Source organism: Mycteria americana, chromosome 3 (genome assembly GCF_035582795.1).
Source record: "Mycteria americana isolate JAX WOST 10 ecotype Jacksonville Zoo and Gardens chromosome 3, USCA_MyAme_1.0, whole genome shotgun sequence".
In the NCBI taxonomy this organism is placed as follows: domain Eukaryota; kingdom Metazoa; phylum Chordata; class Aves; order Ciconiiformes; family Ciconiidae; genus Mycteria; species Mycteria americana.
This window is the reverse complement of record NC_134367.1, coordinates 104,637,482-104,653,763: the sequence shown is the minus strand read 5'-3', so window position 1 is coordinate 104,653,763 and position 16,282 is coordinate 104,637,482. Positions and strand designations below refer to the sequence as shown.

Genomic DNA, 16,282 nt, shown 5'->3' with positions numbered 1-16,282 from the left:
TGTGGTGTGTAAAAGACCCCAGTTCCTAGTGATGGTCTCAGTGACATAGAATTGCTCTATTTGCCTTGGTCAGGGACAATTCGTGTCTTCCTTATGATTTTTAAGCTAGAACGTAGTATCTTCCTTATTGTAAAAATTCCAGGTATTAGGGGAACTGAGGATTTCCAAGGACAGATGGCCAGATCTGCAGAATTTGGATTGTTTCAGGGTGCTTGAAGCCTAGGAAAGTTGATTTGGCCCTCTGCAATGACAGGGACTACTTGCCAAGTTCCAGTCTAGCTCTCAACTCCTGCAGTATTCTGAGATGCCAATAGCTAGGATTTCTTATTTAGAGATCTGTATGCTTCCACTGCAGGGTAAAATGGCAAATGGTGTCTTGTATTTCATAGAACTAGCATATTTGAGAGAAAAACTGATCAGGGGACAGAGTGAGCTGGCAATTACCCATGCAGCTCGTACCCTTTGGTCCGTTAACTGGGCACCTGAGGATGATCTCCCTCTCCTTCATCCAGTTAAGTCTTGATAGCTAACACAAAAATGAGCCCTCCCATGTAATCTGTAGCTGTCTTAGGAAGCCTTTGCTAGGATGTGCTTAACCAGCTGCCTGGTTCTAGTCTCCTCACCCTCTCTTTGGCTTCTCTCTGACAAGGAAAGCATTTTCATGGTTTCCCAGCAGCTCCCTCCTGGGATGTCTGTGCTTGCTGTGAACCAAGATTGGCAGAGGACCTCCTCAAGGCTGGAGGCTTTCTGGAGCGGATAAGCCAGGGACCTTGACACACTCCTCATTTCAGACACTGCAGTCTGCCCTGCTCACCATGCCATGGTCTTAGCAGCCTCCCAAATACACGGACAATTAGGAAGTGCTGTGGGGCAGCCAGTTCCTTAAGAAAGGACCTGAATGTCAGGTATTTTGACCTGAAAATGCTTCTAGTATGTTGATTTGGTAATGTGGATAGATGTGAACTAGGAGAGGCAATTTGTTTGCAGTAAAACCAGAGAAGATCTTACACCTAAATGACTATTAGTTACGTAGATGCCACTTCATGACCTTCCACAGACCTCCTTTACACCTGGTGGTGATGTGGCAAGCAAATGCAACTCCAGTTGTATAAAAAGACATGGAGTTTCAGTTGCTGTTGCAGATATGAAGTATTTATTTGGTTGTTACCGTGTAGCTACAGCTGGATTCAGGCTCCAGCTCAGCTCTACAGTGTCTTGAGGCTGAATCAGAGAAGATTATAAAAATAAATGACCTCAGATGAAAACATATTTTTAACATGCTCCTTCAAAATCAGAAAATTCTTGCACGATTTTGTGATCCAAATAAGCTACCATCTTACTGCCGTCTGCACCAATTCTAAGCCAAAAAGAGACCGTTCATATCTGAAACGCAGACAATAACGTAAATGAGAGGTTCACTCAACCTCAAGATGTTAAGGTACATACGAAACAGCAGAAATAGCAAAGGACTAGAGAAAAACAATGAAGAAATGAGACTTGCATTTTGAGGAAGTGTGTAGGAACAGATTAGTTATATATAATGCTCATGATTATACAGCTTGAAAAGGAAGTGATCCAAGAAGGAGTGATAGATTGTAATAAAAAGAATAGAGAATGGTATCTGAACGCTACCATTAACAACGGCAAATTGATAACAGGAACAAATGTGAACCACATCAAAACAAGCATTATTCTACATTCACCCTACTTGTGGAACTCCCTGTTGCAGGACACCAGCATGGCAGGTATATCCAGGAAATGATTAAACATGATAAATAAAAGTACTTCCTAGCTCACGTTGGCTATGTTTAATTTAAATGGCTGTCTATGCCTCAGACATAACAGGTCTCTTCTAGGGAGTTATTCCTTGTCTGATAGACTATTGCAAAATAACATTCATTATCTTAACCGGTGCTGGAGGTAGGACACCGGATTAGATAAATCATTATATCCATTTTGCAAGAGGGCTGGCAGTTTCATTAATAAATAATTCGAACTAAGGGGAAAAGAAAACCTTCAGAGGACTACAGTGTTAGGCACAGCCTGGCCGCAGCAGAGAGCTTCAGTGGTTCACCTCTTGATATGGGGCAACATAAACTTTGGGAAATAAATATAAACAATGGCAATGAGCTTGTAATTTATATTTTATTTTGCACAAGCTTGCATATATACTGCACATACATTCAGTTTAGAGAAGATGGAAGGCACACAAGGCAATTGAACTACTGTATCCTTTAAGTGGTACAAAGCAAAAAGGTAAAAGTCTGGAGAGTATACAAAAGCTTTAAACACACAAAATAAAATCCACCCCCCCAAACATTTTTCCTGTGTTTATCTTAAATTTAGTAGCTGCCAAGCTAGAATTGTAACTTTTTTCAATCAATTGTCTACTGCACCTTTTTTTCCAAACGGACAGGGGAGTCTTATTGTTTTATCTTGTCATCAATTAATATTACAGTACATCCTTGGTAATACAAAATTGTACACCTTCATCAAATAAATTAGGATAAATTAAACCAATAAATTATGCAAAGTCTTCAGAACAATAGACAACAACAAAAAAAATCCACAGTTGAAATTGCCTCTAGCTAAAAAATAAAATAAAAAAAAATCAAAAATTGACTTTATCAGTTCAGTTATTGTACTATCTTCAAATTAAAGGGTCTTTATTACAAAAAAAGAGCTTAATAATGCTATTTACAACATATTGCTAAATAATATAAAGGCAGTGTTTTGTCACTTTTGTAACTATATACATATGAGTAATGGCTGGGACAATATCAGTTTAAACCTTAACCTTTGACTCTTCTGGGCAGCATTAAAACCAACCTAAAGAGGCTTTTGTTTTTTTCCTTCTTTTTTAGTTTCTGACTCTTACACGTTATATGGTAATGAGATGGTTATTGTGGTTGTCTAATATCTCACTCGAGTGGTACAATTAATGCAGAAAGGATGGATTTTAGAGAAAAATGTAAGCTCGCTGTTTCTTCTAGATTTGTTTCTACATATCCCAGTATACTTGTGCATTCGGAAGGTGGCTGCTTCGGGAGAGAGGTGACTGTGGCTCAGATGAAAAGACTGAATAAAGTCATAGTGCCACCACCTTTCATACACTAAAAAGGATATTCCTAAGAAGATACAAAGGTTAAATACCAGTTTTCATCCCAGCTCTAAATATGAGCATTTTTAGCTTCAGTTTATAGATGGTTTACAACCAACAGTTCTACAGAAAACAGAATTGCATTTCCTTCAACAGAACATTTAAGTGCAATACAGTAACTGCTTACTCATATAAACCAGTTACATTCCTTAAGGGGAGCTTTTTGAAAACAATGCGTATTGGAATTTTCAAACACATAGTTGGTACCAGAAGGAAACATTTGCACTATTAACACCAATGATTGCTATATAATACACATGGCAAATATAGTTTTTGCTTTCACTTCTCATGTACAGTGCTCATTTTGGGGGTTTTGTAAACCACTTTCCATTTTTAATATATATATATATATCTTTCTGTATATATATATATGTATAATCTTTCAATGCTGCTGGTGAAAATCCTATCTTTAAAGCCACAAAATCTTCACCTTTATTTCTTAATTAATATTAACCTGTGGAAAAAAACATTTTTCTATTAACCGACTTCATATACATAGAAAAAAATTCTGCAATTTTACAGAAACTGTATTACCCATTCCCTTGACATCTGATGAAAGAGACTTAACTTTTAAAAGTAGAGAGCTGGATTTTCAAGAATGCTTTCAACTATCTATACAGTTACTGTAGTGTTTCTTATAAATTCAACAGATGTTTTCAGAATGTAGTTATTAAAATCTTACATCTTTATGCAAGAACAGCCATAAGGTTGAATATTTACATTGCTTTATAAAAGTTCCCCTCGATTTTCAATGTTCACCCACATACCTGGTACAGTAACAAAGATTCTGCAAACTGAAAACACTTTAATTAAATAATACTCAGAGGCACAAAGCAAACCTCAGGAATACATGGGTGAACACTTTCTTAAATAATTACTACATTCTAACATCTTCCACGTGTTTACCATTAAATGTGAAACGTTCCCATTAAACGACCAGAGATACAGTAAGAATTAAATGTTTTGTAGTTTCAAATAGAACATTCTTTTCACAAAACATAACAAATGTCTAAAATAGGTTCTTAATCTAGATAGGAAAAAGGTAAGCTTTTCACTTCATACGCATATTTTGTGTGTGTGTGTTTCTGTGTATATATACATACATACACCCACACATTTTGTCTTTGTGTGCGTGACTACATATGTATATGTATATGCACATGTCACGTATGAAATATTGCTTCTATACTACTTTTCATCAGGCTAAGAAAACACAAGATTTGCACCACAGTTACAAAAAATTGGCTTCTACAAGAATTTTCAAAACTTGAATGCTGCTCAAACAATTGAGAAAAAATAATTTGCGTTATCAAACTGTTCTAAAAATTCTCTTCTTCAAAAACGTATTCTCCTGCTTTGTTTTTTTTTTTTTTTAATTTTTAAAAAGACACAAAATATGCATAGCTATCAACATTATGTCAAACAGCCGGGAAAAAAAAAATCAGTGTTTATTGCAGCTGTAGTAATTGAAAAATAAAGTTTAAAAGATGAAAACTGTAAGCCACAGAAGGCACAAGAACAATTGTACTTGTGGGGGAAAAACTGGTATTTTGAAGGATTTTTTTTTATCCTTCCGCTGGTGCATTTAAGGTCTAGGCACAGACTATAACCTCAAGTTTATATGCAGAAATAAATCTGAATTAGCAGTAAATGAATGGCAACATGGGGTTTCTATATGGATTTTGAAATTCTTTCCCTACGTAAACTTTTCATTACAATAAAAGTAGCCTCCTGCCTTTTAGCCATTTTTAGTGAAATAATATTGAGATCATTTGAAAGAAACTGCTTTCTACTTAAAATTTAGTAGGAGCTATGCCATGTATTTATAATTTTAGGTGTACTGGGAGGCACAAAAGCAATATGGCTATAAAATGCAGAAAAATCACATCACTGAAATGATCAAATTATCATTTATTCCTTTTTCAGATGAAGGAGTTTTTTATTTTGCTTTTAAGATGAAATTTCTACTCTTAATTCCTATGCCTCATTTACTATTGAGATTATGCTACTTATAAATAAATAAATAAATGCAACAACATCAAGTGTTGAGTACACAATTTCACTTATTTAGATTATGTGAATCACATTGCAGCCAAATAATAATAATAATAATAATATTAATAATAATAATAATAAACATAATAAAAGTAACGGTAAAATCACAGATTGAGATGGTAGCTAGTAGTATGTCCACATAGTATGACTAAAGTATGGCTTTGCTTTCTTATGTCCAAGGTGACAATGCAGTGTTATATTCTGTATCTGATGGTATGCCAATGATGAACTTACTGTATTAAAACTTGAGCATTTTATGCCACTTCTTCCCATAAATCAAAAAAGTGCATGAACACAATTTTCATCCTTTCTTACTCAGAATTCACTGGAGTTACATCTTTATGAAGTGTACTGTTTACCAAATCATGCACACACACACAAAAAAAAAAAAAAAAAAAAGAAAACAAGAAAAGAAAACAAAAGAAAACAAAAGAAAGTGGAAGAAAAGAAAGAAAAAGACACATCCCGTCTACTGTAAGGATACGTACAGTATTAGGTACTCTCAGGGAGCCTAAGATCAAGAAGATTTGTTTTGCTTTTAATGCATAGTGAAAATGTTGGCACTTCATCCCATGCTATTGTCTGCATTGCCTATACTCCACAGATACTGCCAGTGCTTGAAAAGAATGACAGGGAATCGTAGGATTGTGCTGTTTAATTTGAAGTCAGCAGGTTTTTAAGGCTTTCTGCTAACAATAATTGCTTTCATACATTTCTGTCTATCAGCAGTATTTGTAAATGAAGTGAAATTGCAATGATCAGGTCAGCTCTTTAGTCACATGGGTAAACTTTCACTCTCCAAAGTCAAAATGTAATTTTAAAATAAAGAAATAAGATACCAATATCCTCAATGGTCTAAATATAATTCGCAGCTAATTAGGAACTTCCTCTAGATTCAGATTGAATTATGTAGGGGAAAATACTATTGACGATAACAATAAATTCTTACTGCATCCGTACAAAAGACGACAGAGAAAATGACAAATACAGAGTGCCATAGCATATTCAACCTTCCCCCAAGCTTCTGGAGACGATACCTTTCTGAAAACGTGAGAAAAGGAGAGCCACTGAAGAAAGCATGAGAACTAGCAGCTAGCTTTCTTTCCGTCTGCTGACATATCGTGGTATAGCATTCAGGCGAACCCAGATCCATCATGGACTTTACACTGTAGCTCAGATTTTGGTCAAGACTAGCTCCAGCTTCAGAAGACAAGTGCAGCGCATTGCTCAAATAGATTTTCTTTTTTAAAGCTGCACTTACTGTAATTTTAAAAATCCAATTTGGCTATCTGAACCCTGCATAGCCAGGAGGACACTGCGATTTTTGTATATGCGTGATTAGATTGTTATGAAAATGTAATTCTTATTCTTCTGATTAGGAAAAGACTAATTATATTTTACAGCTACAAACAAGTTTTCTTTTTTTCCTTTGCCTCAGCACTGTGAGGTGAAGACGCTTTCTTCTACTATATCTAAGATCATTCAAAAAGTGCTTTTCAGGACAGATGTCGAATACAAACAGAAAACTTTGTATACTGGAAAGGGGATTTTTGGGGGCAGAATGCACTAAGAAAAGAACAAACTTAGGGACTAATGCCACTTAAAGTAAGACTGAGACATGGCAATATAGGACGCTGAAGGTTTCATTTTTACTCTATGGAGAGTGAAATGCTTCCGCTTTAATAAGCTGACCATATTCCAAAGTTAGTGTGGTCGATACAATATTGTGCATGAATTACTGGCCTCACCCTGCAAGAACGGTATTTGATTTGTGCAAACGTCCCTTGCTGCAATTTAGAGAAACAACAACCTGGCATGTTGATTACTGGTGCAGGGTATTTATCGTTTCTGTAAGGAAAGCATGAAGAATAGGGTTTGCTCTTTTGGGTATCACTCCTTGGAGTTTGTAGTTTTTTGAAGTGTGAAACAATCTAGTTATTGGTTAAAAAGTATATAAAATAAAAAAAAAAAAGCTCGAAGCTTATGAAGTGACTCCACAGAGTTCAGACCTTTAGCAGTATAAACATAATATAAACTTCATTGTCTGTAGTATTGTGCCATGACATTAGTCTCACTAAGACAAAATGCCACTTTGCAGCAAGCAATAAATCTGACAAAGCATTTTTAAACATAATGCCCTAACTTGCTAAGACAGGCTTTTACACACTTCCAAACTCTTCTCCCTGAAAATTAACCCCGTTGATTCTCCAAATGTTAAGGGTCTCGGGCAAAAGTAAACCGAAGGCTGAAGTAAAATAACCATCCCCTTGGAACCGAACGAAAACTTAAATCCAGGAGGGATCACAGTCTAATTTCATATACATATATATATGTATGCGATACACATATATATGAAATTAAAATAGAGACACACATGACTTGGGCATCAGAAGGGGACTGCTACTTTCATACATTCATAAATAGCTGCTGAACTCTCTACTCATGAAGAAGCTCTTGTAGGCAGTTTGGGGATTTGAAAATCTCGGGAACCTCACTGTCCAGCTTACAGATGACCTTGTATATGGCCTTCTTCCAGGAAGGATCAACATCTTTGCCTGCGATAATGGCATTGAAAAACTCCCGTAACGTGATCTGAGCCACTTCCAGGAATCTCTCTGGAACCTGCTGATACAAGGAGACAATGGCATTAATACAGTTTTCAATTTCAAGTCTCTGGTTCTTCAAAGGAAACTGAGCTAAGTTCTTTCTTTCAGAAAGGGGCTTACATAGCACCTGCATTTTCTAAATGTGGCAGCCTTCTATTCTCTTATGCAAAGCTGTTATATATAGTACTATAGCAATAACTTTTATAACATGTGTTAGAGATCTTTGTAAAGTCTACTGACAGAATGTAGGTAACAAAATGTTACTGTCTGAGTTTGGAGAGTGGGGGATTTATAGGATATAATTAGCTGGAGGGGAAACAAACACAATTGTCTTTAAGGAGAGAAATCTCTGCTTGATATTTTACCCGTGCATTTACGGCTATGTTCTCGTCTCCGTGTGGGAACTAATAAGAAAGCTATGCATGCATAGAAAACCCTCCGTACCTCTGCGCTTAACTTTGGTCACAACCAGTGCTGAAAGCTATCAAAGAAATCGGGTATCTCTGAACGTTGTTCATCATTTAAAAACAAGCAAGCAAGCAAGCCTTCAGCTAACGGCTTGCTTCTGTGGCTGCTGTGCACAAGACCTCCATAAGATGGCTTTCTCAGGAGACGTTATGGTCTTCCCTTCTTTTTCAGAAGCCTATAAATAAAAACCCAACCTCTTCAATAGGCACACTGGGCTCCAAGTGGCTACTGAGCTGGGATGCATCAAACTCATCCGGGTTTTCTAAATATCACTGTCACTTCATAGGTGAGCCAAACAGCCAGCTAGCAGGGGCATGCCACTCTCAGAAGCCCCTGAACAATGGGTGAATGTTAAAAAACACAGTTACCTCCAAACTTTGGTAGTTCATCCTAAATAGTTGTCTCAGGCAACAGCACCACCTTCTTACCCCCTGCCTTAAATGATTCGAAAGCAACCACTATAATGAACCGTAGGTCAGTTGCAAGGTTGAAGTCATCTCCATAAAGGTATCATTTTCCATTTTTATTACGGAAATATGGCTTCACAGCTCTAGAACTGCTAATACACGACCGGCCAGTAGCCAGCATGCTTATAATAGCAAGTATTCCCTCACTGCTATTCTTTGCCCACTCCGGCAAGAGGAGTTCTCCGACCTGCGGTAGAGGCTACTTCAACCATTCCTGTGGCCAACAGACACCCAGACAGATCTCACTCATTTACTGAATGCATGTCACATTGCCAAATCAAGGCCAGCACCTTATCCTCTACTTCAGGCTTTTGTTCTTCTCCCTTTAGAAGCCACTTTCAGAAAACTTGTCTGGAAACGTGCGTGTTTAACCTGATACGCTAGAGCTCTGGAGCCTCACTCACCTATCACCATTGGGGAAACACTAGCAGTTTGCTAGCCACGTTTTGGCATCAGATAAGCATGAGATCAGCTCCCCATGACACCAGCTGACAAACTCTGCTTCCAGAAGCCCCACAGCCTGCAGAAGTCCTATGTCTGCTTCTGAGAGTGAACCCCACATGTTTTTCTCTGCTCCCAAAGACAGGCTGCTTTCTGTGGAAATTTTTCATTCAATGGGCCGCACACGTTTTTACAGATGTTCTATTCCAGCAATAATTATGAGGGAAGAAAATAACTATTATGTTTCACTTATTCCAGCTCAGAGAAATAACTTAAAACTTCACATAACCACTCTGCTGTTTGGGCACTTGGTAATACGTCTACAAAAGATACCATGCTTGTCTCATTCTTGCATTGCTATAAAAAATGATACACTTTTCTGTTCATGCAGTTCAAACAACTGCTCATGTGCTGTTGTTCATAACCCCTGGTATTTCTGGGCGCTAACCAAGGGGAAGGAGTTGTTGACTACATGATACTAGAAAGCAAGAAATGTAGTAGATAACCAACTTTTTGGTGTACACAGTGATGTTAGCTCCTGAGGGCAAAACCTGTTGGTTTTTGCCTTTGTGCTCAGGAAAAAGAGTTCACACCTTTCAATTTTGGTGTCCACTCCAGAGGACGAACATTAGATGCCTTTCTTCCCTTCCAAGTCGCTGGAGATGGGAGGGAGGCAATTACAAGCACCTACATGAGAAGCATAAAGTCCAAATGCAAGAAGTCCTACCTCTCCCTACGTTGTTACACCCATGACAACTTTAAGTATGGAAGTGACAACCTGGGTTTTAAATTGAGCCTTTGCCATTCAATTTCTACCTGTGCATATGAAACTCTTCCAGGTAGGGGATGCTGCTTTTCCATGGAGTAGGCTGCATGAAACCCCTGAGCCACTAGCTTCCAGGCCTCCCACCCCCGTAAAGACACGCAGGCTTTTCTTTTAGCCTAGGAGCTAGCTTTTAAGGTCCAACTTCATTGCACCTGAGTCACATCTGCAGGGCTGGGCCCCTTTGAACCCGGTACAACAGGCTGCAGAGAGCAGCCCACAAACATAATAGTGAATGAAGCCCTGCAGGGGCTTTGAAGAGACCTCCTCGTAATGCTGAGTTCCCAAAGATCTCCCCTACTCCGCAGGCATTAGAGCCATTCCTAGTGCTTTCCTTTTGGGATGTTATTAGCAATTTTTCATGTCAGACTGGATTACACACGTTACTTTGCATGTTGTAATGTGAATAGCACAGTGATTAATCCCCACAGGATAGTACGTCGGCCAACATTTTTCCCTTCTAGAAAGAGTAACCGCAAAGTGTTGAGGGCTTTTTTTAATAAAGAAAATACTAGTGAAGTCCAGAGCCTGAAAATAAGTATTTAAATGGATGGGTAGTTAGATTTTTCACTAGGCAATAATCAGTCAGCCATGTTAATTATGTGTCTGGGGGTAGCATTTCCCTGACCCTAAGTGATGGTGACCTATTCAGCGCATCTTTACACCTAACTGACTGAACATCTCTGAAGTAGGAACATCTGCAGAAAATGCTTCAGTGACAAATAAACTCCATCTACGTTGCTTTTAATAGAACCAACAATCCCTAGTATGAACCCAGGCCATTTTCTTAGCATCAGGTGGCAGCAGTCAATCAAAGAATCACACTGTACATTCACCAGAAGGAAAGACAATGAGGTCTGCTCAGGGGGAGGCTAGGTGGGTTTCAGGCTGAAGCCTCCACATCAGACTGATTTAGAAAGAAATCACACTTTGCCGCATGCTTTGTCAATGTAACTTAGCTTCGCTGCCAAGGAAAAAGTCACAGGCCAGACTTTGGGCTCGTGTAAATCAGCAGAGCTCTACCAGCCTCAGTGCAGTTATGCTGATTTACACCTGGTACGCATCAGTCCCGTACTTCCGAACGCAGTCCAACAACCACCACAGTGCCCCTTCTCAAGCTTTAGCCACGTTAACACATCCCCTTCGTCTATGAAAACTGGGAGGGAATTAAAGCTCTCATCTGCTCTTGTCTATTTATGCTGTTTTAACTACTGGCATTTTCCTTGGCTTGAACAACAAACCTGAACTATTTCACTCCTGGATTTGCATGTGCAACTACCATGCCGAACCATTTGGATTAGCATTGTGGGGGAGTGCTTTGTTAAAAATACTCAGCACAAACTATTTCTATGTGAGTAAAAGTATAGTTCCAATGGCTCAAAAGTTGGAGCCAAGTCAGACTTACCTCACGCTTCTTTCATACAGAAGCATACACAGTTGCAGAAAGTGATATGCTTTAAAAATACTTGTTGAATTTCTTTTCAAGGAAAACATTACCAAAAAGGCCGCAGTGATTGGGAAGGTGAGGGCAGATCCTCAGCAGGTCTAAGGCAGCAGTGCTTGAGGAAAATCAGTGAAGCAATGCTGATTTTATGCCAACAAAGAGGTTCAGGCTTCCCTTTCTGATGGCACGTACGGACTTTAAAAATCACCGTTGGGAAGGAGGGCACGCTAGCAGTAGCCACGTGTCTCAAGTTGGTGGCCGATCAGTGGCCCTTTGCTGTTTTTCTCGTTATTGAGTTGTCTTGTATCTTGTATCTTTTATTAGTTAATTCATTTATTTTTTGAGTTGTGCAGCAAAGACTTTTTCTCCCTTCCCTCCCATTCCCCTCATCTCCTCCCCTCCCTGAGCCCTCCTCCTCCTCCTCTTCCCAGTTGCTTTACCTTCAAGGATGATTTGTTTTATTAAACTGACTGTCCCCAGCCTCTGCAGTACATAATAAAAGCCTGACATAGCAGCCTGCCTGCCTTCTGTGTCCTGCAGATACTCATCATAAGTGTCAGGACATACCAAGGTTAGCGGTCACTGGAAGTGCGCTCACTGGCTCAAGCCTTGCCAAACATGCTTGGCAGCTGAATGAATGTCACAGAGACTAGAAGGGGAATTACAAAGGTTAGAAAGAAGACAGCCTCTCTCTCTCTTTTTTTTCCTGGAGATATATAAGCTGATTTTTCACACTTCTGAAATAAACATCAGCTCATTCACAGTCCCTTTCCAGCACCTAAATCTCTCCCATTGTCAAGCAAACCTTTAATTTCTACCCAAGCCTTATTTCTTCATTAGCAAAATAAGATGCTTAATTCTCTCTTAATAGAAAAAGGGGAAAACCACCAAAACCAAACGGCAAAACAAGTCACCGGTCTACTCAAAGATTTATATGTGTATTTCATGTCGTTAATCCTATTAAGGGTGGGCTTCTTTACAGTTAATCTTTTAAACTTTCAAAAATTCTTGCTCAAGTGGTAAATCTAGATGATAGAAAAAGCAATACAGATGTAAAGATCACAGAATTGTGAAAGTCAAGTTAAAACCGATATTCCAGAGAATTGTGTTTTGTTTTTTTACTATAAAAGGGCAATAAAATGCTGACTGTAAGAAGACAATGTCAAGGAGAAAAGGGTATTGGTATTTTGGATACTCTTGACTGCTCGCCTTGGAGAGAGAGTTATTCTTGTCACAAACCCTTTTGTCTGCATCTGCTGACTGCTTGCCTGTAGCCAGCAGCATACTTTAACTGTTTTGTCACCTCCTAACATCACATGCATCAGCTGTTGTGCTTTTGTTACGGGTATTGTAGAGCTAATCCACTGTGGCTGTTCTACTGTGCAGTAAATAAAACAGAAACTGCTTCTCAGACAATTCTGCATGAATATTTCAGATGGCTTTTACAACTCTGATTCACAAAATAAAATACCGCCCCCCCCAAACTAGACTCAGATGCCTCAAAGCTAATTGCATGCAATGACTTCAGGCATCAGAAACAACTGTTTTAGTTGCATAAATGAATAGCAGACCTTTCTGAAGTTATTCTTTAAAAATACTAAACAGACTTCCTTCCTTGCAATTTTACCTGTGTGTAAATTTTTTTTTTTAGAACACTTGGGGGTTTTGGCAGTGGCAATTTTGAAATATTTTGTGCCAACAAAATGCTTAAAACATCTTTGAAATCTTATCTTCCATAAGTGCAAGAGTCTGGGAAGTTTAGTTTATTTTTACTTGAGCATCAAGTATTTTTTAAGCATAGAAGTAATTTTACAAAGTTCCTAAACTTCTCCCTCCAACTTTCTTAGAACACGGAATAAAATATGTACTCAGAAGTTCATTTTCTGCAGCCAATTGCTAAACTAAAGCAGGGTGGCTTTGAGCATGTTCATGGGGGCAATGGCAGCAAAGCCCAGCATGAGGCCTGAAGCAGAAAAGATACCCTAGGAAAGGAGACAAACAGGTGAAGTACTTTACCGAGCATTCATTCACCCTTGTGCACACATGATTCCTCTAAACAAACTCTCCTATCCCTGCTGTTTGTTAAGTAAATATTGATCAAGGAGAGACATATCTCCTGACAGCAGTAGCACAAGCTGGGGACTTGTACTGCAGACAGAGTGGACTTAAATGGATAAACTCAGATGCTTTAGGAAGGCCACACAGAGATTCCTAGATAAAAAGGCAAGAAGTCAGAGAGCTGGCTTTCCTTTCCCCTCTGCAGGGGGCTGGGACTTGGTTACGTGGAACCTCCACGATAGAAAGAAAAGTCATCTGCTCCCAGACACAGTCTTATAAAGCAAGAAGCCTGCGTCTTAGGTGCCCAAATGACATCATATTTTTCTGTCTTGCCAGCTGATGCATTAATATTGCATGCAATAAATGTGGAGTTTAAGTCCCTCTCCTTGAGCACACGTGGGAGGCTACCAAGGGGCAGCTCCTCAGCAATGTAAATTTTCACCACTCCATTGGTTTCAACAGAGAGTTTACGTCCCCTGCGGATGATCCACCTCTGGTTGTGCTGGGCTGGAGGCACACATTTTTCTCAGGAGCATTTTTTTTCCCACTCATACTCCAAGTGAGTGGTTCACTCTGATGCCTGTGGGATAAGGTACACACCACCTTATGTAAGGGTGCCCAGTTTAGGCTGGCGTGTCAGTTCTCATAAGCAAACAGTGAAGATTTATTGGACTGATGTGTCTAATGGTAGTAAAGCAGCAGAAAGCAGTAGCAAAATTGTCAAGTCGTTAGTGGCTGTGATTTCTTGTACAACTTCAGCAAGACGTAACAGTGACCTCTTTTTCGTAAACTACCAAAATTTGGGTGGGCGTTAGAAGTAACGAAAGTACTTCTTGGAGCAGATTTTTAAGCACTTAGAGATCGGATCGAAAGCCTCTGAACCACGCGCAAGGCAACCATAAAGCTATTCACCTTGTCTGGGGGGAGCAGAGGGAGAAGATCAGACGTTAGTTTTCAGTACGGGGTCCCATGTTTAGAAGTACCAAGACCAACGCAACCGTTCTAATATTGTAACAGCGTCAGACAACTGCTTGGCTGTAGCGCACAAATCTGAAGATCCTTCAGACAGGGACAGCTGGGCTAAGCTCGAAACCTTTTCTCATACGATGTCTAATCTGCGTTAAACTTCAGCTCCATTTATACGATTAGGCTGGCCAGAGTGTACCTACAGACTTTGCCTGTGGTATTGTGCTGGAGTCTGATAGTGTGTTGTATTACTAATGTTCCAAGAGTAAACACACTTGTAGGAAACAGCTATAGTTCAAGGCTGCACTTTAAAAAAATAAATGTTTCATCAGTCTTAGCAAAGGAACAAACGGCAATAACACTCTGTATCATATTTTACAAAGCTTCAAAAGAACAATGTCCCGTTGAGTGAAATTCAGTAGCATTCTGTAAACATTAATTTAAGGAAATCAATAGGCTCTGTGAGCTAAAGCCATATTGCAAGATAAACTGGCTGGAGTGCTACTTTGTCAAACAGATTTTAGTTTTCTCGGCTAGATAAAGACGGTTTCAAAATGGGGTAACGTGTTGCAACCAAGGTTTGAAAACTATGTGGCCTTCAAACAGTCTGCTTGTTCCTACTACAAAGCTGGATAAACATACTTTAAAAATGATAAGATTAGGCCAGGATTGATTTTACTTTCAAATTTTATATAAAGTAGAATTCTTGGTGAGTGTGTGTTTGGATTTTTTTGATCCTAATTATGAGCAGAAATAAACAAGTGCAGCACAGACAGCTCAAGATGTCAGGCTGCCAGGAGAGGTTAAATTATCTAGAGGCAGCTTTTTTTTTTTTGCAACTGCAGGACTTTATGGATTTAAAAAATCTTTATTCATGTTGACCTGGTGGGCAACAAGTCGCCTTGCCAAATAGGAAAGCCAAAATCTCTAGTGGACTTAGGATCAGAGGTCTTCAGCTGGTGAAGGCTGCTCACGTTGCAGAGCGCAAGGTCGTGGTAATGGGAGGTAAACAGGTTGGAGGGGGTGAGAGGGGGAAGGCCAGATCACTCTTCTAGTTGGATGATCTAGACAGTGGCTATAGAGAGGGACTCCGCAGGGAGCCTCTTAACCCAAGGATAAGGCATGAACAGCATCTATTAGGCAAGTGATGGAGAACCTCTCCAGGATGATGAGCGAGTCCACTATCAGGGGAGCAGTCTCACCATGGGTAGCTCCAGGTCAGACAGCTTTAATGTGTATGCACAGCAGTCCGCACCAGCACAGGTACAGCAAGAGCAGAAGAGATTCAGGGGAAATATTTCTGCTGAGAAAACCTCATACAAAGCATGAACCAGATGTGCACAGGCACCCCCGCCCCCAAAGTCAGAGTAAGGTGAGGTCTCGGAGTACGACGCAACCGTCTTAAAGGAGGTGCTTGAGAAACTCACGTGCATCATCCACACATAGCCCTAAGCCCCTTCCTCACACGAGGAAGATTCAAGCCTGTGGGCTTTTGGGGCAAGCTGGCACCTAGATGTCTATTCCCGTATCCGCAGCCTCTCATGTAGGAAATCTACTGAGGACAAGTCCTTCCCGGTCCCTCCCTACCTGTAAGACACTGCACCCGAGCAATGCTATGGTCAAGCCAGCAGTAACACCGTGAGGCATCACACTACTTCTGAGGCCACTTCTCTGTGGGCTTGTGGGGAGGCTGGTGATACCGGGACCAGCCCCTTCCTCACGTGCATCCCACCGAGTCAGGGACCCCCCTGCTTTAACGAAGAGCTACAAGGTGGCCCACCTATCCACTGGGCC

At 39.8% G+C, this 16,282-nt stretch overlaps 1 protein-coding gene across 2 annotated transcripts in view; it reads right to left on the bottom strand.

Annotated features, from left to right (window-relative positions):
- Positions 1-7,125: 7,125 nt before the first annotated feature.
- Positions 7,126-16,282, bottom strand: part of PROX1 (prospero homeobox 1) — a 44,896-nt gene continuing 35,739 nt past the window's right edge. The window contains exon 5 of one of the 2 annotated variants that reach the window (XM_075496415.1): positions 7,126-7,840. In XM_075496415.1, the coding sequence (XP_075352530.1) occupies positions 7,652-7,840 (189 nt within the window). In that variant the 3' untranslated portion in view covers positions 7,126-7,651. The remainder of the gene's footprint in view (positions 7,841-16,282) is intronic. The other variant, XM_075496416.1, reaches the window with a different exon arrangement.